The sequence below is a fragment of the Selaginella moellendorffii genome, unplaced genomic scaffold, assembly GCF_000143415.4.
Source record: "Selaginella moellendorffii unplaced genomic scaffold, v1.0 SELMOscaffold_76, whole genome shotgun sequence".
Lineage (NCBI taxonomy): Eukaryota > Viridiplantae > Streptophyta > Lycopodiopsida > Selaginellales > Selaginellaceae > Selaginella > Selaginella moellendorffii.
The window spans coordinates 305,283-323,727 of NW_003314337.1; the positions used below are offsets into that span (position 1 = coordinate 305,283).

Here is an 18,445-nt window from a genome sequence, read left to right on the forward strand (position 1 = left end):
TCATCCATGATGACGGGGATCATCATCGTCCATGTCGAGAGCTCTCGCTTCTTAGTGTTTGCTGGAGCAAGGCGGAAATCAAAAACCTCTTTGGCTTGTCGAGTTCATTCACGGCATGCTTCCCGAGGCATCAATCGGAATATCTCACCGTGCTGAGCATAAAGCTGCTTGATCTGATCGAAAACTAGGCGAGCTTCCCGGAAGTGGTGCTCTAGTCCCTGTGCAATGTCCACAAGAGGTGAGAGGTGCGAGCTCTCTAAGGTTTAATTCATGGACAAAAATCCGTCAAAGTTCTTCGTTGTCTTTGTAAGAAACGAGCACGAAGGAAGAGTTTCTCTCATCCTAGGAAATTCATGATTACCAGGTGAAGGACCAGATTGCACAGGACGAAATCAGCGAAGGCCCTCTCCGGTGGAAGATCCTGAGAAGAAAAGAAAGAACTTCTATCCTTGTAGCCTAGTTGAATCACTGCTTGCTTACCTTGAATTCTTTGTTGGCTTTGTTTACTTGCATCCTTAAGCAAACTGGAAAAAAAAAACAAAAAAAAAAAAAAACAAATATGGAAGTTTGGCGGTCGAAAAACACACAACCAAGAAAAAAAGCATGGAAACTAGAACTCTCGATCGATCTATAGACATACCAGCCAGAACAGCCGTTCCTACGCAGGACAAAACCCCCGAGAGAAATGCATTGAAAGGAAAAGATCCAACCACAGCCATGAACAAGGTCTGGAGCAGCAAACAAAGAATCAGCCGTCAATCGCGAGAAGAATTCCAACAAACCTGGACAATCGCTGTGATCACGGCATAGGCGACATAGAGATCGATCAGCTAAGAAACCAGGAGTTAGATCAGATCGCGGAATGGCAAACTCAATCTCTACCTTGAGCTTCGTCGGAGTGGCGGTGTACGCGGATCTGAGCGACGTAACAAGCGCCCGCGCGTCGTCCATAGCTAGGGTTCTTGGTAGCCCTAAAGCAAAGATTTGGGTTTTTGACGAGAAAGAAAGGATGGCCGGGCAGCAAATTCTCAAGCGCATTCCAAAGATCAAGTTCCCGGATCGTCGCGCGGCATCCGGTAGAGATTTCTCGCAGCATTTTTTGATTCGATCATGGATTTACAGGCGGGAAAGCGCCATCGATTCCGACTCCTAGGGGCGCTTCTAGCGGCGCTGGGAGTGCCTCGATTCAACCAAAGCGGGTGCCATTGTCCAAGGAAGAGATGGAAGTGATCACAGTGAGTGGATCTTCTTTTCTCCCATTAATTTTCGTTTGTTTGGAATCGCATAGATGGGAGGTCGCTAGGAGAAATTTGTTGGACGCTTGGTTTGATACTAAATTGCTTCGTTCTCGAGCTTGGGAATTACAAGCATTTTGTTTCTGTGAGCACTGAGTATGAGTTTTGTGAGACTGTTTAACAGGCGCGTTTCGGGAGTCCCCTCGATGTACACACGTCCAGGCCCGGCGTGTTTTGCCTTGAGCTTCAAATTCGCCACGCCCTTCTTCTTCACTCCCGCGAGAGCTTGCTGGAAGTTTGGTTGGCCGCGAACACCGAGAGCAGCGATCTGGACCTCGTAGTGATACTTGACAGCAGCTACGTTCACCTGGAAGAAGAACCACACAACGTAAGATTTTCTTCCAGCGACTGCAAACTTACCAGCTGAGTTTTGTGTGCTGGACTTCCAGATGATGCTGCCGCATTCGAGAGCTGCTCGAGAGCGTTGATGTTAGACATCACTGTCGCGTGAAGTGCCTCCGTTTCCTCTGTTCCTTCGAAAATGTCCTGGCTGACGACCAGGCACCACTCTAAGATCCCTGCTACCAGTTCTGCTGCCTCAGCTCCTCCTGGCTTCTGAAAAAAGGTGGAGTTTCCACACCTGGCACAGGAGGCGACCAGAGCCTGCCAAAGTGACGTCGAATTCAAGCTTGAAGATGGGAGCTGCCAGGCTTGGGCCTTCACAGTCTTGAGAGCGAGTGGAACCAACACGGCAGCTCGGTACGTGAGTTCTGGATCAATGGAAGCGTCTGCCAACATATTGGCTGCTTTCTCCACCAAGTCACAAGATAGGCTCTTGAAGATAAGCTGGCCAGGAGGACCTTTTTTCAGCGACAAGTCTGCATCACAGTGCCAGAGGTAGTGAGACGCTACAGGGGTCTCGAAAATGCACCGGAGTATCGTCAGAGCCAGCTTCGCCCGTAGAGTTTTCTCTGGACTGGACATGGTTGCAACCAGGAACTCGTCTCTGCAGAGGCCGATGAAAGTCTTGAAGACGCCAGCCCAGAGCGTACACAAAGACTGACCCCCGACAACAGCTGCCTGGTCATCCGTCACTGCTGGCCAGATCTGCGACGAACGATGTTGTCATCTTCAAAGACGGACGGAAAGATTTACCTGGTTGGACTTGAAAGCTGGACTATGGTACACAAGAACATAGAGCAGCAAAAGACCACAGCTCCTGGAATCGCAGTCCTTTTCCCTGGCAGCACCATTGGGATGGTAGTCCGAGCTCGTGAAACCAAGCAAGCCGCTCATGTATCCAACCATGCTGTCCCATTCCCATGCGGAACTTGGAGAAGAGGCTGGTAAGTTGTTCTCGGAGTTTGACGATTGCGAGAGCATTGACGCCGTTGTGTGGAGCAGGACTTGGAGAGGGGCTGTCGGAGATGCTAGCCTGGAAACGTAGGCGTTCTCGCTTTCTCTCCACAGAAGCAGCAGCAGGAGCACCAACACCGCATCAACTTCCAGCCGTTTTCTATCCGCGGAGAGCTTGACGGACAACGTTGAGGCGAGGTGGTCGAGAATGTTGTTGGAGAAGAAATAGCTGGTGATGGGATTGGAGTTTACGTTGTCCGTGGCTGTTAAGATGGTCAAGCACAGCCTGCAAGGATTCCACTCGGATCAAACTCTCGAGAAGGAAAAAAGTTCACGTACCTTAGCCCGAGGGACTTCACAAGAACTGGAACATTGTCTCTCGCCAGAAGAGTTCCAACGCTGGAGATCAATCGTCGAAAAAACGTGTCTGCGTTATCTGGCGAGCCAGCAAGCAACAATGTAATGGTCACACCCTGCGAAGAAACGTAAATCTCGATGGAAATCTTCCTCACTCAATCGCTCACCTGTTGGCTGAATCGCTTTCGAAAAATCTCTCTGGTGAGAACCGCGAGGCTCTCCAGCGCGTGAGCGACTCGGATAAAATTCTCATCGCTTAGATACCTGTGAAGCAAAAGAAGAAGATTTCTATACTCCTCGATCGACGAACTCAACTCACAACTCACTCACGTCACGCAAGCTGCAAAGATTTCGTTGATAATCGGCTTTAATCCATGCCGGAGCTCCTCCTCCGTCCTGCTCGAGACGCATTGCGCCAGGAATTCCTGGTTCACCTAACAAGAATGCAAATTCTAGACAATGCGGGCGATCTAGGAGCTACCTTGAGCAAGAGGAGCTCGTCCCAGAATCTGGTTAGGGCAGTGCGGCCCTGGATTCCTCGATCCCGCGCGAATTGGATCGGGCTCCTCCCGGAGAAGATCTCCTCGCACAGCGACACATACTTCTCCTTGAACGATTTCTCTGGAGTAATTCGGGGTAGCATCCCTGGCAAAGCGTGGGAAAGAATCCCTCGATCGAGAACAAGGCTAGAGCTAAATGGGAGAAAGCGATTACCTTAATTTTGACCCCCAACAAGAGCCAACAGAATATCCCGCTAACGGCATATCCTTAAGAAAACGGTGTGTATTAGCGGAATATCTCTACCTAGCATAATTTTTTGTTTCACAAGAATGCGCTCGGAGAGGAGGAAGGCGCCAGGGAAAATCGCGAGCTTTCCCGATCGATCCTAGCTATTCCGGGGTGAGTCGATCGAGATCGTCGTCTAGGCAGCGAGCGCCATCGGAAACGATGCTTGCCCTGGGATATTTCGGGCTCTTCCGTTTCCGATTTCTTTCTTTCATTCCTTGCCAGTGATCTTGGTTGCTTGCTACAAATGCCAGCTCTTTCCTTGCTAATCGAGGCGCCACTTCGTCGATCTAACGCTCTCCTCTCGATTCTTGCAGGAGACCGCGCCGATCAATATGTTCCACTGTCTCCAGGACAAGCCTTCATCCAAGAGGCATCTAACAACGCATGAGTCGGACATTAGCTTGGAGAAGGGATTGGACGCGTTTTTCACCGAGGCCGTCAAGAACGACGATGCAAGTAAGCTGGAAGAAGCGCTTAAACGAGAAAGCGGCAAGCTGGCTTCTGGGGAAACCAAACGAGCGTCATACGACGCTCTAGTCACCAAGCTCTTCCATCTGGTTTGCGCGCTCGACTGTTGGGAGTGTTGCGAGCTCCTGCTTACTGGCATCAGATCCTTTCCAGTGGCCCGCATTGATGCCGCCAACAGCAGCGAGGGACGATCCGGGCTTCACCATGCTTGCCGGAACCATTCCACCAGGTGCATCGAGGTTCTTCTTAAGCATGGTGCCAGCGTTTCCCTCAAGAACAAGGCGGCGCTGTTGCCTCTCGAGGAGGCTCTCCTGAGCTCCAAGCTTGAGTCTCAGGAGGATGTGGTCAGCACCCCGGCAGCGAACCTAGTGGACAGTGTGAGGAAGAAGGACTTGTCCGCAATCCAGCTGCTAGTCCCGGTTTGCAAAGACCAGCTAAGTTCGATCGCATGCAAGCTGCTCAAGGATCTCAAGGTGGTGGCCCTGGTTTCGCTTCTACTCACGGCCGGACAGGTCGCCAATGCTGTTCCTAGATCGGAGGTGGAAGTTCCTGGTACCGTTGTGGATCTTCTTCTATCGTACATTCTACCTCCGACACCTTTTTCGCCAGTGGACGTGGACGGAACCGGCTATAAGATCAAAATTGCCAGCAGCGGGAATAGCGGAAAACAGTCGCTCAAATCCGTGAAACCCGAGAAGAAGACCTCGGCCGCGAGTGATAAGTCTTGGATTTTGTCCAAGCAAAACCAGCAGAAGTTCACAGCAGTTCCAAAGCAGGCATCACCAGCGCTACCGGTTAGGAGTTTTTACAGTTTACAGAAGCGACAGGACACTCCACAGGGGAAGGATAGCTTGTCAATCGCTACAAAGCTTTTGGAGTGCGTTCTGCTCTTTTATCCGAGACTCACGGCGCATCCTCAGAGCTCTTTCTCGGCGCCTTTGATCCGAGCTTGCCAGGGAAATGACGTCAAGGTCGTGAAATTGCTGCTAAGCTCCGGGGCTCCGGTAAACGAGCAAGATGGTGACGGAAATACGCCTCTTCACTGGATACTCCGACAAGCAACACCTTCAAATGACCGGCGCGTCAACCTCGACATCGTCCAGAATCTGCTAGATGCGGGTGCCAATACTATGCTCGGAAACCGTCTCGGTGCGACACCGATTCATACAGCTGCCGGCCACGGACACTGCGACGCGCTCTGCCTGATGCTGAAGAAGGACATATCAGGTGTCAACGTTATAGCTGCGACGAAGGAGACACCACTCCACTATGCTGCGGTTAACAACCATATACACTGCGCAGCGGTCCTTCTCAAGTATGGAGCAAACAGGAACGTTTGCAACCTCCGGAACATGAAGCCATGCAACCTTGCTCCGACTCGCGAGATGTACGCGCTGCTAAACGTTGACGAGAAGACGCTGAAAATGCATCCTTGGGAGAGCCTGGTTGCACTGTTCGGGCGCTCCGACGGCAGTCCGGGATGTCCAGCTCATCCTCGCACTAGTAAAAACGCAGCAGCAGGGAGTAGCAATCCGACGACAAAGAAGGGCTTCGTGGATGCCAGGAAAGTCTTTGTCGGGGGCCTGCCACTTTATGTGACTTCCGAGGATCTCCGAGACGAGATGGAGTACGAGTATGGAGAGGTTCACGAGGCGGTTGTTATATGCTACGTCGAGACCTCGGGGAAGGTCAAGTCGCGAGGCTTTGGATTCGTTCTCTTCAAGCAGCCAGAGACGGCAGTCAAGGCGGTGAAAAGCCGGTATACTTCTATCAGGGGCAAAAAGGTGGAGATCAAGGGATGTTTTCCTGCTCAGGATGGAGACGACTGCGGGTTGCCGTCGAAAGTAGCTTTCACTGAGAAAGTAGCTTCCGAAGCGCCAGCTCCGGACCAGGCAGGGACAGAGGAACCTGTTTCTTTGGCTCCAGTTACGCAAGCTCAAGGCCCAGCGTTGCGTGAAGAAGAAGCAGTGGACAGAGCTCCAGTACCAGCCGCTACTGCCACACACTGGGCCAGCACTCACACACCTGTGAATGCTACGGCATTTGCGTACAAGACAGCAGGCGTGGAGGACTCGACTTTTGATGACTCTCTGGACCTGGAACGCCTCCTGACTTCCATTTTCTCGACGGAGGACGCTCCCGTTCCGAAGAAGGTGCTGGAGCCCGAGGAGAAAGAGTTTGCGGAGATACTGTCGCTGCTAGAGGTTGGCAAAGGAAACAAAGGTAGCAGCAGCAGCAGCACGTACTACGGAGGTAACCGTCTCGACGGCTACGTCCGGCCAGCCTATTCCGTTTCCGGGCTCGGGATTTAGCTAGCAGCACGGTAAGTTATCTTCACTTGAATGTCGTTTTCGTTTTGGTCTAATCATGTGTTGTTACAGAAGGCACGAATCGACTCGAATCGCCATCGTTTCGTTTGCTTCTTTCATTTGTTTTTATTTTTGTTCTCTGGTTTTGACGTTTCTATGTACAACGCTGTTTTGGTTTGATAACTAGGTGGATCACAACAAACCCGTCATGGAGTTGTTTACGCTGGGGGCCCTGGACTGGCGTGCCGACGAACCACGCTTGGTCGGCACCAGCTGAGTGTCGCCTTCTTGCCAATCCCGGTGTCCCTGCTCTAAATCCTCCTCGGTTTTCAACACGGGATGGGTGTACGAGTTTCTAAACAGGGACCGGAAGTCGGTGTGGGGATCTTTGGCCTGGTCGATTAAATCCTTGGCTCTCGCTTCCTGCATCATCGAGTTAAGTATCTCGGAAGAAAGAACTCTCGGAAGAACATTCGAAGAAACTATGAACTTACCTCGAGAGGGAACTTGACAAAGGCGGACTCGAAGCACCGCTTGGTATACGTATGAAATATGAAGGTTAAGACTGGCAAACCGGCGAGGAATGGAGTGGAACTGGCCGCTCGCTTCGTGGAAAGAAGACCCAGTAGCGTGAGCTGCATGATAATCATGGAAGCGACGACCCGGTTGTGGATATGGGGCCAGAAGCCGCCAGCGCTCTCGTACTCCGGGTGGTACACGTTGATCACCTGGAACGCAACGAGGATTACAGGAGAAGTGGAGGAAAACAAGAGAATCCAACCTGGTTACGATAGACGAGATATGAGAAGCCAAAGAAGGTGACGATGAATGGGAGGATGATCGGTGCGATGACTGCGTAGACGAGGCCGAGCAAGAAGTAGAGGCCGACGTGAGGAAGCGCAGTGTTGAGGCTGAGGCCGCCGGGGGCCATGGCCTTTTCCCTGTCTTTCTCCGTCTTGACGAACATCATGTTGCGAAAGTGGAAAAAGAGGAGCGGCTTGAGCCTCAGGATCTCTCCGGCCACGCTCGCCCAGCCGTCCACCATGATGTAGGAGATGAAGAAGGTGGCCTTGAGTGGTATGGCATCGCCTAGAAGCTGTGGAATGCTGGAACACGCTTACGTTGAGAGCGTGCTAGAGATAAGAAGTTTTTGCTTACTCGGAGGGTGATTTGTGCAAGAAAAGCTTGAGCTGCTGCAATGCCGAGCCAGTGAAGACACTGGCAAAGAAAACGTTGAAGACCATGAAGTAGAAGTGCTTGGCTGCTGCCATCCTGTCCAGCTTCGACAGAGATAAATGTCCCTCTACCTTTGACAAGATCATCAAGACGCTGGGGAGAATGAGAAGGAAAATTTTCAACGCTAGACCGGGGAGAAATCCTTGTAGTATCGATTTTATAAACTTCCTGCAAAGAAAAACCGTCAACTTTGTTTCACAAGTTATGAAAACTTACCTCTCGATTACTGGTCTTAAGAACTTGACAGTCCGCTCAATGTCTTCTATGTTTGCCAGTGACTGCACGAACGTCACGGGAATCATAAAGAAGAGAATGAGGACGACAACTGCTGCCGTTATGGCGATCTTTCGAAAGTAGAGCTCCATGTATGGAATAGCGAGATTCCTCCAATACACATCCCGAGGCTCAGGCGCCCATTCCGCGAGCCACTTCGTAGGGTCTTTCGTTTGTTGAGTCTGAGCACAGACAGCAGCTCCCCAACGCGAGTCGAATGTAACGAATGCAACTGGAAGTTTTGCCTTTTCATCGCTGAAAATTCTTTCCTTTTCTGTTGCTGCCTGCTCAAGTCACGATCATTGGCCGAGTTCTAAATTATATTATGCCTTACCTCGCCGACAAGTCTCTCTATTTCTGATGTGTAAAACTTCATGGCATCAAGCTTCTCTCCTCTGATCCCGAGAAATCCTTTCTGCAAGCGACGTACTAGATTAGCATGTTTGATTTACTTGGTTGGGAGATGAAAACCTTGATTTGAGGCCTGGAAGAAGGATTTCTTGATTCCATGATACGACAATAATTTAGCTTGTTTTCAATGTCCTCAATCTTCTTAACAATCTTTGCAAGCTTATTGGCATTATATACAATCTGCATTTCAAACTTCGTAAGAAAAATAGAACAGCATGATTAGAAAATTTCACCTGCCTGATACATAAGGTAGTGTTCATAATGGTTGACACGAAAGAAGTGGTCGACATGAAGACCCACAGTTTCATCGGGATCGTCAGGAATTTGCCGAACAAGAACCTGAAATGAAATAGGAAGACTCGTGATCACACAAAAACAAACAAAAACCAACAACAGACCGTGAACTGTTCCGGTCGACTCAGCTGAGACTTTAAAAATCTCAATCTCATGAAAGCCACAGTTTTGTACTCGTTGTGGAGCACGTAACACGTCCACAGTGTAAACACATATGTCAATAGCATATGTGCCCAGAGTCTAATGGAAGTAGAAGTTTATAAGATCAAACAATACAAGAAAATAAAAAAGAAAGAACCTGTCGGATCTATCTTGCACATTTGCCACCGACAATTTATCAATGTCGGCAGAGAAAAGCTTCCCAGAGGACTTGCGCAAGTTCGTATCAGTGGCATTCACGGGCACCAAAATGAGGAAACACAAAACCAGCAATGGCACAAAAACCTTTAAGCTGCAAATTAAGGGGCATAAGCGAGCGATCCAAAACTAAGAGAAAGGAAGAGCATACCCCAGAAGATAAATTCGCAAGAGAATCGCCGAATCCAGCCCTGCGTGATCGATCAGCTCTAGCTCTGGCATCCGAATGGACTCCCACATCCAATCTAGGAAATGCAAATACGCCCTGGGGTCGAGGTTCACAAACCTGGCCTTAATCGGTCGATCCTCGCTCTTCCGGACGCCCTTGATGAACCATTTGGGATAATAAACCCTGTCGCTGAATGGCTGGAGCCGCAAGAACGCGAAGACGAGGAGGAAGACGATCGTGGATCCGCCATTAATCGCAGCCGACAGCATGAGATCTTGGAGAGTCGCCATCGCTCACGATCGATCTGCCGCTTCTCGCGATCGAACGTTCCTTGCCGCCAACACACTCTTGGTAGTTGCTATAGGAGCTGAGCTACAAAGCAATCGATTCTTACGCGTGCTAACTACGAGATCGCAGCGCGCCGCCAGCAGGAGAAAGATTCCGCTGGCCGAGCTGAGAATGCCTCTGGGATCGATTGATCATCGCGGAAAAGCTAAAGAACCCTAAAGATCAGGCACAAAAGCTCTTCCCCCCAAGAAGTTGAAACGGGGGACTATGGTATTTCGCCACGTGCCCCTAAACCCTAAATCTCAAGTTAAAAATAATTTCCGTTAACCAGCTAAGACATTCCACGCATATTCCCGTGTTCTAGGGCTCGCAGCAATGAGGGCCGCGGACAGCAGCTCGTGGCGCCACGCCTTGCTCTACATCTCGCCCTACACATTCGCCGCGATCGGCATTGCGATTTCCATCGGCGTTTCGGTGCTCGGCGCATCCTGGTGTGTAAATTCTCTTCAATCTGTAGCGGATAGATCAAGTTGTATCGAAATTCTCCAATCTTTCGAAATTCTTTAGGGGGATTTACGTGACCGGGAGCAGTCTCATCGGCGCCGCGATCAAAGCTCCAAGAATCACATCCAAGAATCTCATCAGGTATTTCTTTTTTCTTTCTGCGCTCCTTGCTTGTTCTTTGGTTGCTCAAAGAGCTAATCACGCATAATGTTTTAGTGTGATTTTTTGCGAGGCTGTTGCAATCTATGGAGTTATAGTTGCCATCATCTTGCAGACTAAGCTGGAGTCTGTCACTCGAGACTACCAGCACACAGCGGAGTCGATGCGCGCTGGCTACTCCATCTTCGCCTCTGGAATAATCGTTGGCTTTGCAAATCTTGTTTGCGGGTAAGCTTTCACAGTGAGTTCTTCGTAGTTTCTAAGGTTGTCCTAGAAAGTTTTTGTTTGAGCTCCACTTTAGCTGCGTTTCACAGCTCAGTTCTTCAATTCCCTGCAAAATTTCTGTTTTTTTTCTGGGTCTTGAGAGTTCGAGCTTTTAGTTATAAGATTTCACAGTGAGCTCTTCGTAAGTTCTCAAAGTTCTCCTTTTTAGTTGCCTTTCGTGTAGCTCTTCCTTGCAAATTCTTCTTTTTCTGGGGCTTGACAAGGAACGAGAGTTTGAGCTTATAGTTTTGGATCGTCCAGTTCTGACGATCTCGAGTTTTCCTTGCAGGATTTGTGTTGGAGTGATTGGCAGCAGCTGCGCTCTCTCCGACGCTCAAAACTCGACGCTGTTTGTAAAAATTTTGGTGATTGAGATCTTTGGAAGCGCGCTGGGTCTCTTCGGCGTCATCGTTGGGATCATCATGTCTGCTCAAGCTACATGGCCCAAAGCCACGTAAATATTTCGTTCGTTCTCCTTCTTTTGAGTGGATCGAAACGGTGTAGTAAGCATATTCTACGTGGCGTGTAAAATATGCTCTCCCATAAAATGGCTATGGCGGATTCTTTCACTTCCATGCAATGGAGAAGGCGAGGCTGTTCTTGCGCGAGGAGTACGCCGCCATCGATCCGGCGCTCCCCCACTGGCTCTCGGTCCTCAGATCCACGGGCGCCTCGGAATGCTTCCACAAGCACGGCACATTCTTCCAGCATCTGGTCGAGGTTTACAGGATTCTCAAGCTCTGGGGCGCGCCCGACGATGTGTGCCGCTGCGGCCTCTTCCACTCGTCCTACTCCAATTCCTACGTCAATCTCGCGATCTTCGAGCCGGGCGTGGATCGCAGCCGCGTCAAGGATCTCATCGGCGATCCGGCCGAGCAGCTAGTCGAGCTCTTCTGCATCGTGCCGCGGCAGGAGCTCATCCACGACATGCTCCTCTTCAGGTAATCCATTCGAAATTCGCGACATCGATCGAGCCTATCGAAATTTTCTCTGCCCCCAATTCTTTCTTTGTTCTTGCCAGGTTTTCTGACGATCAGCTGCAAGAGGCCGCCGCTAGCGATCGATCTTGCAAGAAAAGCAAGTTGCTACTTCCCGATGGATTCATCACCGTGAAGAACATCCGGAATGGCGAGGACGTGAGGCTGCCAAGACGCATCGTGGCCGTGTTCGTGCTGCTCACCATGGCCGATTTTTGCGATCAGCTCTACAATTGGCAAGACAATCTCTTCGACAATCGCGATGGCGAGCTCCGATTCAGCGGGAATCACTATTGGGCGCTCTGGCCTGGCGACGTCCAGCCCGGCCTGTGGATGAGCTCGATCTCGCGCATGGGCCTCCTCCTCAAGGGGCTCCTCAACGAGGAAGAACAGGATAACGGAATATGCGACGCTCCCGCCGCCATAGCTTTGAAGCTCCCGCCCCTCTTCGACGGCTGCTCCAAGCTTCTTCGCCCGGTGGACCAGATCGCGGCCAGGGATTTGTATCTCGAGGCAGTGGGCGCGGATCTCAAGCGCCAGGGGTTCGATTGGATCGCGGGGAAGCTCCGCGGCGCTTGCGAGAGGAACCCGTGGATCGGCGAGCCCCATCTTGTTCTAGCGCAACTGTGCTGCCTGGAGGGCGCGTTTGAGGAGGCGGCGGTGGAGGCGGCGCTGGGATTGGAGCGGCTGCTGCAGTGGGGCACGGCGTGGGACAAGCGCGTCGCGTGGGAGGCCTGGATCGCGTGGGGAAGAGTTTTAGAGATGAATGCCAAGGAGAAGAAATGGCCCAGCACTGCCTGGGGAATGATCAATCTGGGACTCGTGAAATGAAAGAAAAATGCTGCTTGTCCGACAGAGATAAGCGCTCCCCTGTTCTCTAGGGCTTCGGTGGGCCTGTTTTAGGGTTTTCGAGCGGACCAGCGATTGAGGCGGCGCCGCCGCTCGTACTTGGCGGCGTAGTGGCGGCGCGGCGGGGGGCCGATATGGAGAGTTTGTCGAATCTCCGCGCTGGAGGAGAGACGAGCGAGCGCCCAAAGGATTAACAGGGCAAAGGACGTCCTACACACAACCTAAGGGAAATCTTTTTGTGTCCCAGGAGGGAGTGATTAGGGCAATGTGGAGGCGCTGAGCGAGGATAGATGTCGGGAAGGCGCTCGCATAGCATGGAATACGACGACCCCTTGGACAGTAGCGGTAAGCGCTCGCTCTCCCTCTCCCGTCGATCGATCGATTCCTCGGCAGCGATCTATAGCTAAGCGTTTGCGCCCAGGGACTGACGACGATCTGCCGCCCACGCATTCCGCCGGCGGCCGTGCCTCGCGAGGCGTCCGCGTGAGTGGGAATGGGAGAGCTGCCACGGGCGTGATCTACGCGAGCTCGCAGCCTTCGGGGAGTGTGGATCATATGATCCATCGGCTGGAGCAGGAGGCCTACACTGCAGTTTTACGTGCGTTTGGAGCTCAGTCGGAGGTCATCACTTGGGTGAGTTGTTGGAGGTTTTCTTTTTTCCATTTGTGTTCGTTCTTTCATCCTTGTGACTTTGGGATGTTGTCCTAGGCAAAGGAGCGGCTGATGACGGATTTGCGCAAAGAATTGCGCGTCACTGACGAGCAACACCGGGAGTTTTTGGGAAAAGTTGCGAGCGATGAAAGCATCAAACAAATCCAGTAAGAAAGTTTTTTTTTTTTGCTTGACATGTACTCTTGCAAATTAATTCTTTCTTTCATTTCAGACAACTATCCGCGGTGCCACCAGCAATTGCGCCCTCCGCTGAGGTTTCGCCGCCTCCTGTAACAACTCAGTCTCGCAAGAAGCAAAAAACTGCGCTTCTTCCTCAGGCAGCGATGCCTCCGTCGTCGTCGACTCCAACGCCTCCGCTGCCTCCACATATCAAAACCGGTCCTGTTCAATCGACCTCCGGCTCTAAGCGTCCTGGGCCAAGCAATGGTCCCCGCGGAAAGAAGCAAAAGGCAAACTTTCTCAGTTCTCTTGCCTGTCGACTTACCTTCGTTCTTTCTTCTGTAGCTGCAAGGACGAGCTTCTAGCTCTTCAAAAGGACATGGCGGTAAGGCCGGGAGGCCACCCTCGAATAAAGCTTCAGAGAATTCAGCCGAAGTCTCGATAGATCCATACATTGGGAAGAAAGTTAAAACGCGATGGCCGGAAGATAACGCATTCTACGAGGCTCTTATCACCGACTACAATGCGGAGACGGTAACCAGAGTACCATTCTTATCATTTTGTTTCCAACTCAGTCTTTTAGGGACGTCATGCACTTGTCTACGACATGGACACCGCAAATGAGACGTGGGAATGGATAGATCTCAAAGAAGTAAGCGATCGTTTGCTCTTATCATGCGAGTTTGAGATTGTGGTATTTTCTCTCAGGTGCCTCCGAGCGACTTAAAATGGGTCGAGGGTCCAAATGCAGTTATAGGACGCAAAGCCCCGCCACCTGGAGCTGCTAGAGGTGGCATGGGCCGCGGCATGAAGAGAGGGCCAAAGGGTAGCGTAGCATCACCGGGTGGAAAAGCACGGGGCGGTACTCCAAAAATGCGGGGATGGAAAGGGCCATCCTCGGCTGAGAACGGCTCGCGGTCATCACTCGGACTTATACCAATAGAAGACCTGGCGAAGGAGGTTGTGCTACTTTTTTTACACTCGAATGACAGAGAAATTACTATTAATTTCCTTTTCACTGCCTTTAATAGGTGGACAAGCTGGAGGAGGATGACGATTTGGCCAAGCTCGAAGATGCAAAGAAAGCCGCCAAGGTAGTGCTTTTCCCATCCCGGAGTTATTGCTTTTCTTTTTTCTAACAGCGCGGGCTTTCAGGCTCACGAGGAGAATATCAGGAGAGCACTAGCACAAGTCGGCGAGTCGTCTGACGAAGCCGAGAGTGGTATGTTTTATGCTCTCGAAATAAATGCTCCGGGACGAAGAAACAAGACTGTGGTCTGTTAATTGTTCTCATATGTTTCAGACGATGCCGGGCAGCCACCTTCGTCGCAAACTCAATCCGTTGATCACGAAAGGGAGCACAGAAGCAGCGCTCAAAACAGTCGGGAACACACGAACGCTGACAGTGACGAGGAAGAAACTGCTGGAAACGAGAGGAGGGTCGAGGCCGATGGCTCCGACGGCGAGCACACTGCCGGCGAGGGCGGTGCGGCGTCCGACGCTTACGATGATCAGCAAGGGGAGGACGGTGACGAGAAAGACGAAGATGGCTAGAAGCAAACAACACAGCAAAGAGAAAAAAAACCTACCGAGGTTTGTCACTTTTTTCTTCTTTCGATTGGTGTTAAGGCATTTGTCATGGCTGACTTTGAGCTCTGGAAAAATGGAACTTTGCTGCAGGGAAACGATAGCCGGATTGAGGTTCTTTTTGTACACTGGCACAGCACAACTATTCATTAACAGGTAGTTTTACAGTATTAACAGGCGGGCTGGGGAAGAACAGGGAAGAACAGGAGGCTGTATTTGTAACATAAGATGATTTGGAAGATGCAGGCTTTGATCAAGGGAAGAAGTCTCACCCACAACAGTGGTGATGATCGTGTGGAACTCTCCACAAATTTGGGAGCTCTTCACATGGATCATCGTCGATCGATCTCTAAAGCTTATTACACAAGGTAAAGGAGGAGAGATTTTGCTTCTATCTATCCTTATCTTCAATCGAAAAGTTTTAATGTGATGGACTCATTGAATGGGTTTTTTTTTTTTTTCCTCATTTTTTCATTTTTTCTCTTTGTTTTTTGGTTCGGCAGAAAAGCGGAATAATGCATCATAAATTCCAGTTTAATGACACCCGTGATTTCGCGTACACGCAGCGATGCAATCGGCGCCGTCGGGTGCTCCACGCTGGAGGCGCAGTGACGTGTCGCTGACGTGTCACGACACGTATGCGGGGCTGTAGAATCGGCGGACGTGAGGCCGAGTTTCGAATCGGGCTGTTGGCACAGTTTTCCCTCTTCTCTCTTCCTCCATATAGGTCGAGGCCGCGAGCTATGGTCGCCGCCGCGCCCCATTCTCGATCGCCATCGCCATCGCCATCGCGCTCGCTGGTGGAGCTTCTTAATCCACTCTCCTGCTTACATGCGCTCTCGGCCTCGTCTCCTCTCGGTTGTGCGCGCTCAATCGTTTGCCTGGATTGATCGCCAGCTCGCGCTCTAGCTGCATTTGCTCTTTTCGATGCGCCTGGCGATATTTCGGTAGTCGCAGTGGGACAAAACCCCCTTTCGCAAGGTGAGCTCCTCTTTCTCGGCTTGATCTTCGTACAGTGAGATCACGGGAGGCATGCATTCCCGTGATCTTGTGTCCTCTCTTGTTCCTTGTACTAGGGTTGACTTTACTGTGTGATCTTCTCGCTTAGGTGATGCTCCTGTGAGAGACAAGAATGGGCAAATCTAGCCGGTGGTTTTTGAGCTTCATTGGAGTCAAGTCGAGCAAGTCCTCGTCTTCGTCCTCCAAGGAGAAGATCTCTTCGTTTGAAGAACGCAAGAGCGAGGAGTCCAGTGTAAGTGATTCCAATCCCATCGATTCCACCGAAGTTTGAATTTTTTTTCTTTCTTTCTTTCCTCTTTATGCTGTTGAAGTTATGGCTGCCAGATTTTGTGGTCTTCACATCTCACGATCAGAAACGTCTTGCTCGAGAGTTTTAATACTCGCTTCTTCGCCGTGTTTACAAGTTTGGAGTTTTATCGCCTTGTGCTTTGTTTCCTTGTTGCTGCTGTCGTTTTCCCGGATTTTTGTGAGGGTATTGATTCCTTGTGGTTGATTTGCTTTGCAGAAGAAGAAGCCGCGAGAGAGGCGCAGGTGGAGCTTTGGAAGATCGTCTGCCAAAGACTCGGCTGTAGCAGATGCCGTTCGCAAGAGCGACGATCAGCGTCGCCATAGTCACCACCATCCTCTGCATGACTTTGATATTAGCGACAGCCTCTCTTTCGAAAAGGACCAGAGCAAGCATGCAATTGCGGTTGCGGCTGCCTCCGCTGCGGCTGCCGAGGCTGCCGTGGCTGCTGCTCAAGCAGCGGCCGCAGTGGTTCGTCTCACCAGCACTGGAGGCTCGTTTCGCGGATGCGTGAGTTTGGAAGAGTGGGCCGCAGTGATCATCCAGACTGGCTTCCGAGGATATCTGGTAAGTAGTTGTACCACTTCATCGGTCGATTTGTAAAGCTTGCCGTTTTTCTCTACAGGCTAGAAGAGCGCTGCGAGCTCTCAAGGCTGTGGTCAGGTTGCAAGCTTTGTTCCGCGGTCATCTTGTTCGTAAACAAGCTGCCCTTACACTCCACTGCATGCAGGCGCTTGTTAAAGTTCAAGCTCGTGCTCGTGCACGTCGTGCATCCGACGAAGGCCTGCCGCCCCAACAGCAGCTTCGTCACCGGCGACAGCAGCATCAGCAAGATGTCCGTCCTAGAAAATCCGTGGTAAATGTGCTCCGGGTTTTCATTGTGTCCCAAAGTTTACTTGGTTCTTTTAGGACGGATGGGATACCTCGGCTAGAAACGTGGATGACTTGCAGTGCAAGTTCGATCAAAAGCAGATCGGACTTCTCAAGCGCGAAAGAGCCTTGGCTTATGCTTATGGCCACCAGGTAACTTAAGTAAGCTTTTCCATTTGTCTCTCGTGACACTGCAAATTCTTCTGTAGAGTGGAGCCAACAATCTTGGCTGTGAGTCGGAAACTAGCCCCTGGGAATGGAGCTGGTTGGAACGATGGATGGCTGCTCATCCATGGGAAACTCAGGGAGGAGGTCCTCCCGCGGAGGAGAGCACCAGAAGTGCTCCTGATGCTGCGCAGCAAGACAGAAGCTCCGAGAGCAGTGCTAAAGTGGTGGAGATAGACTCGGCCAGATTTTCAAAGCGCAGGCCGAGAAGAAAGTCTGGGTTGTCATCCGAATCGATAACATTTGATACCAACACTTGGTCGACATCGCCACCACCGAACCGCCCCGCCGAAAAACAGCAGCTCTATGCCGCGAGCTTCGACAGGTTTAGCAACGACGTGCAAGAGAAGATCTACTCGGCTTTTGTTGGCGACTACGATGATGAGGACAGCTTCCTCTCAACTGCCAAGAGCAGCCCCGCATTCTCTACGACTGGCTCCAAGACCACCAAAAGCAACGCTTTTCTCTCCAACAGGAGCGAGCAACACCAGGCCGACGAGCTCTACAGCTACAACTACGATGGCTTTCCCAGCTACATGGCTTCTACGAAATCGACCAAGGCAAAGTCCCGCTCTCAGAGCGCTCCAAAGCAAAGACCGTCGAGTTCGTCCGAGAGGCAGCAGCACCATTCGAGGAAGCGGAACTCCCTGTCGGGACTGGATATGCGGCCGGGCAATGGAAACTTTGGAGGCTCCTCTCGACACCACCAGCAAAGGCAACAGCAAATCTCTCCGGCGAGAAGGAACAGCAACAGCAATCGTGGAGCTTTCACTGGGCCTCTCTCTTTGGATCGATCGTGGATGAGCTTGCGAGACGCGGGAGGAGATTTTCGAAGGCCTTTCAGGCCGTGAAGAAGATTGCATGAGAAAAAGTTAAGCTTTAAACTCTACAAAAGCGTTGTAGACTTTCCAGTCTGAGATGTGTAAAAGGAGAATCTCAGTACGTGAATCCTGTAGAATCGAGCACAAAAACCAAGAACGCAGTGCTTACAAAGGCGTTTAACGTCTTCCTTCATGAAGTGTTCGTTTTGATAACTCCTCAAGGAGCAATAAGAATAGCATACCAACACCGAAAGCTGCTGCTGTGATCACTGGACCAGTCTCATTACGAAGTGAGCAAGTTTTCAAGACACAGCAGGCTTACTGGCAGGATCTGCAGACACCAAGTGGTGCATTGCAGAAACCACTCTCAGATTTTTTGATAGACTTGGTAGTGCTAAATTTTTCACTAAGATTGATCTTTGTGGTGCTTCAGAATTTAAAATTCTTTAGGGACGATGATGATCAAAGCCTAGAACAATGGTGGGCAATTGAAGTGCAAGTGTTTTTGTT

General features: G+C 50.9%; 8 protein-coding genes and 1 long non-coding RNA gene across 10 annotated transcripts; 6 read left to right on the forward strand and 3 right to left on the reverse strand.

The window, feature by feature from the left end:
* Positions 1–234: 234 nt before the first annotated feature.
* LOC9642018 (dolichyl-diphosphooligosaccharide--protein glycosyltransferase subunit DAD1) lies at positions 235–1,076 on the reverse strand. Its single transcript, XM_002986780.2, has 5 exons — positions 883–1,076; positions 783–830; positions 641–728; positions 481–524; positions 235–421 (listed from the first exon to the last, which is right to left on the reverse strand). The coding sequence occupies exons 1-5, from the start codon at positions 1,036–1,038 to the stop codon at positions 338–340; spliced, it is 420 nt and encodes a 139-aa protein (XP_002986826.2). The 5' UTR covers positions 1,039–1,076; the 3' UTR covers positions 235–337.
* LOC112341095 lies at positions 962–1,384 on the forward strand. The gene is made up of 3 exons (XR_002990427.1): positions 962–1,076; positions 1,123–1,235; positions 1,289–1,384. It is a non-coding gene; the product is annotated as an uncharacterized LOC112341095 (long non-coding RNA).
* LOC9642019 lies at positions 1,301–3,668 on the reverse strand. Its single transcript, XM_024660597.1, has 7 exons — positions 3,430–3,668; positions 3,279–3,382; positions 3,116–3,212; positions 2,931–3,064; positions 2,391–2,877; positions 1,656–2,342; positions 1,301–1,602 (listed from the first exon to the last, which is right to left on the reverse strand). The coding sequence occupies exons 1-7, from the start codon at positions 3,589–3,591 to the stop codon at positions 1,333–1,335; spliced, it is 1,941 nt and encodes a 646-aa protein (XP_024516365.1). The 5' UTR covers positions 3,592–3,668; the 3' UTR covers positions 1,301–1,332.
* Positions 3,669–3,779: 111 nt separating this feature from the next.
* On the forward strand, positions 3,780–6,697 carry LOC9642020. The gene is made up of 3 exons (XM_002986724.2): positions 3,780–3,848; positions 4,052–6,528; positions 6,587–6,697. Exon 2 carries the CDS (start codon positions 4,070–4,072, stop codon positions 6,515–6,517), a length of 2,448 nt encoding a protein of 815 aa, XP_002986770.1. The 5' UTR covers positions 3,780–3,848; positions 4,052–4,069; the 3' UTR covers positions 6,518–6,528; positions 6,587–6,697.
* On the reverse strand, positions 6,679–9,741 carry LOC9641511 (CSC1-like protein At1g62320). 2 transcript variants are annotated; one of them, XM_024660596.1, is made up of 12 exons: positions 9,372–9,741; positions 9,237–9,276; positions 9,027–9,179; positions 8,833–8,968; positions 8,672–8,773; positions 8,495–8,614; positions 8,358–8,438; positions 7,967–8,307; positions 7,673–7,918; positions 7,296–7,620; positions 7,009–7,242; positions 6,679–6,937 (listed from the first exon to the last, which is right to left on the reverse strand). In XM_024660596.1, exons 1-12 carry the CDS (start codon positions 9,502–9,504, stop codon positions 6,707–6,709), a joined length of 2,142 nt encoding a protein of 713 aa, XP_024516364.1. In that variant the 5' UTR covers positions 9,505–9,741; the 3' UTR covers positions 6,679–6,706. The 2 variants fall into 2 exon arrangements, with proteins under 2 accessions (XP_024516364.1, XP_024516363.1); XM_024660595.1 differs by having other exon boundaries at positions 9,237–9,741.
* A 159-nt stretch (positions 9,742–9,900) lies between these two features.
* On the forward strand, positions 9,901–11,038 carry LOC9642021 (V-type proton ATPase subunit c''2). The gene is made up of 4 exons (XM_002986725.2): positions 9,901–10,033; positions 10,110–10,187; positions 10,263–10,433; positions 10,759–11,038. The coding sequence occupies exons 1-4, from the start codon at positions 9,918–9,920 to the stop codon at positions 10,925–10,927; spliced, it is 534 nt and encodes a 177-aa protein (XP_002986771.1). The 5' UTR covers positions 9,901–9,917; the 3' UTR covers positions 10,928–11,038.
* LOC9641512 lies at positions 11,039–12,303 on the forward strand. Its single transcript, XM_002986726.2, has 2 exons — positions 11,039–11,410; positions 11,491–12,303. Exons 1-2 carry the CDS (start codon positions 11,049–11,051, stop codon positions 12,275–12,277), a joined length of 1,149 nt encoding a protein of 382 aa, XP_002986772.1. The 5' UTR covers positions 11,039–11,048; the 3' UTR covers positions 12,278–12,303.
* A 26-nt stretch (positions 12,304–12,329) lies between these two features.
* On the forward strand, positions 12,330–15,172 carry LOC9641513 (protein EMSY-LIKE 3). Its single transcript, XM_002986727.2, has 11 exons — positions 12,330–12,640; positions 12,717–12,928; positions 13,004–13,113; positions 13,179–13,416; positions 13,472–13,660; positions 13,710–13,778; positions 13,835–14,086; positions 14,158–14,220; positions 14,282–14,348; positions 14,430–14,719; positions 14,807–15,172. The coding sequence occupies exons 1-10, from the start codon at positions 12,586–12,588 to the stop codon at positions 14,678–14,680; spliced, it is 1,506 nt and encodes a 501-aa protein (XP_002986773.1). The 5' UTR covers positions 12,330–12,585; the 3' UTR covers positions 14,681–14,719; positions 14,807–15,172.
* On the forward strand, positions 14,974–18,117 carry LOC9641514 (protein IQ-DOMAIN 1). Its single transcript, XM_002986728.2, has 7 exons — positions 14,974–15,081; positions 15,217–15,694; positions 15,822–15,965; positions 16,239–16,586; positions 16,645–16,875; positions 16,929–17,042; positions 17,099–18,117. Exons 3-7 carry the CDS (start codon positions 15,846–15,848, stop codon positions 17,963–17,965), a joined length of 1,680 nt encoding a protein of 559 aa, XP_002986774.1. The 5' UTR covers positions 14,974–15,081; positions 15,217–15,694; positions 15,822–15,845; the 3' UTR covers positions 17,966–18,117.
* Positions 18,118–18,445: the final 328 nt, after the last annotated feature.

Bases quoted from the DNA above. Each gene is read 5' to 3' on its own strand.
- LOC9641513 (XM_002986727.2), top strand. From the start codon at position 12,586: ATGTCGGGAAGGCGCTCGCATAGCATGGAATACGACGACCCCTTGGAC. The intron at 12,641-12,716 runs GTAAGCGCTCGC...GTTTGCGCCCAG, and splicing joins CGACCCCTTGGACAGTAGCG to GGACTGACGACGATCTGCCG. The intron at 13,779-13,834 runs GTAAGCGATCGT...ATTTTCTCTCAG, and splicing joins AATGGATAGATCTCAAAGAA to GTGCCTCCGAGCGACTTAAA.
- LOC9641511 (XM_024660595.1), bottom strand. From the start codon at position 9,544: ATGGCGACTCTCCAAGATCTCATGCTGTCGGCTGCGATTAATGGCGGA. The intron at 8,439-8,494 runs GTTTTCATCTCC...CGTCGCTTGCAG, and splicing joins CTTCCAGGCCTCAAATCAAG to AAAGGATTTCTCGGGATCAG. The intron at 7,243-7,295 runs GTTGGATTCTCT...GTTGCGTTCCAG, and splicing joins ATCTCGTCTATCGTAACCAG to GTGATCAACGTGTACCACCC.
- LOC9642021 (XM_002986725.2), top strand. From the start codon at position 9,918: ATGAGGGCCGCGGACAGCAGCTCGTGGCGCCACGCCTTGCTCTACATC. The intron at 10,188-10,262 runs GTATTTCTTTTT...ATAATGTTTTAG, and splicing joins ACATCCAAGAATCTCATCAG to TGTGATTTTTTGCGAGGCTG. The intron at 10,434-10,758 runs GTAAGCTTTCAC...TTTTCCTTGCAG, and splicing joins TTTGCAAATCTTGTTTGCGG to GATTTGTGTTGGAGTGATTG.
- LOC9642020 (XM_002986724.2), top strand. From the start codon at position 4,070: ATGTTCCACTGTCTCCAGGACAAGCCTTCATCCAAGAGGCATCTAACA.
- LOC9641512 (XM_002986726.2), top strand. From the start codon at position 11,049: ATGGAGAAGGCGAGGCTGTTCTTGCGCGAGGAGTACGCCGCCATCGAT. The intron at 11,411-11,490 runs GTAATCCATTCG...TGTTCTTGCCAG, and splicing joins CACGACATGCTCCTCTTCAG to GTTTTCTGACGATCAGCTGC.
- LOC9641514 (XM_002986728.2), top strand. From the start codon at position 15,846: ATGGGCAAATCTAGCCGGTGGTTTTTGAGCTTCATTGGAGTCAAGTCG. The intron at 15,966-16,238 runs GTAAGTGATTCC...TTTGCTTTGCAG, and splicing joins GCAAGAGCGAGGAGTCCAGT to AAGAAGAAGCCGCGAGAGAG. The intron at 16,587-16,644 runs GTAAGTAGTTGT...TTTTCTCTACAG, and splicing joins CTGGCTTCCGAGGATATCTG to GCTAGAAGAGCGCTGCGAGC.
- LOC9642018 (XM_002986780.2), bottom strand. From the start codon at position 1,038: ATGCGCTTGAGAATTTGCTGCCCGGCCATCCTTTCTTTCTCGTCAAAA. The intron at 729-782 runs GTTTGTTGGAAT...TTGCTGCTCCAG, and splicing joins TGATCACAGCGATTGTCCAG to ACCTTGTTCATGGCTGTGGT. The intron at 422-480 runs GTAAGCAAGCAG...TTTTCTTCTCAG, and splicing joins AAGCCAACAAAGAATTCAAG to GATCTTCCACCGGAGAGGGC.
- LOC9642019 (XM_024660597.1), bottom strand. From the start codon at position 3,591: ATGCTACCCCGAATTACTCCAGAGAAATCGTTCAAGGAGAAGTATGTG. The intron at 3,213-3,278 runs GTGAGTGAGTTG...TTTGCTTCACAG, and splicing joins ATCTTTGCAGCTTGCGTGAC to GTATCTAAGCGATGAGAATT. The intron at 1,603-1,655 runs GTAAGTTTGCAG...TTCTTCTTCCAG, and splicing joins CAGCACACAAAACTCAGCTG to GTGAACGTAGCTGCTGTCAA.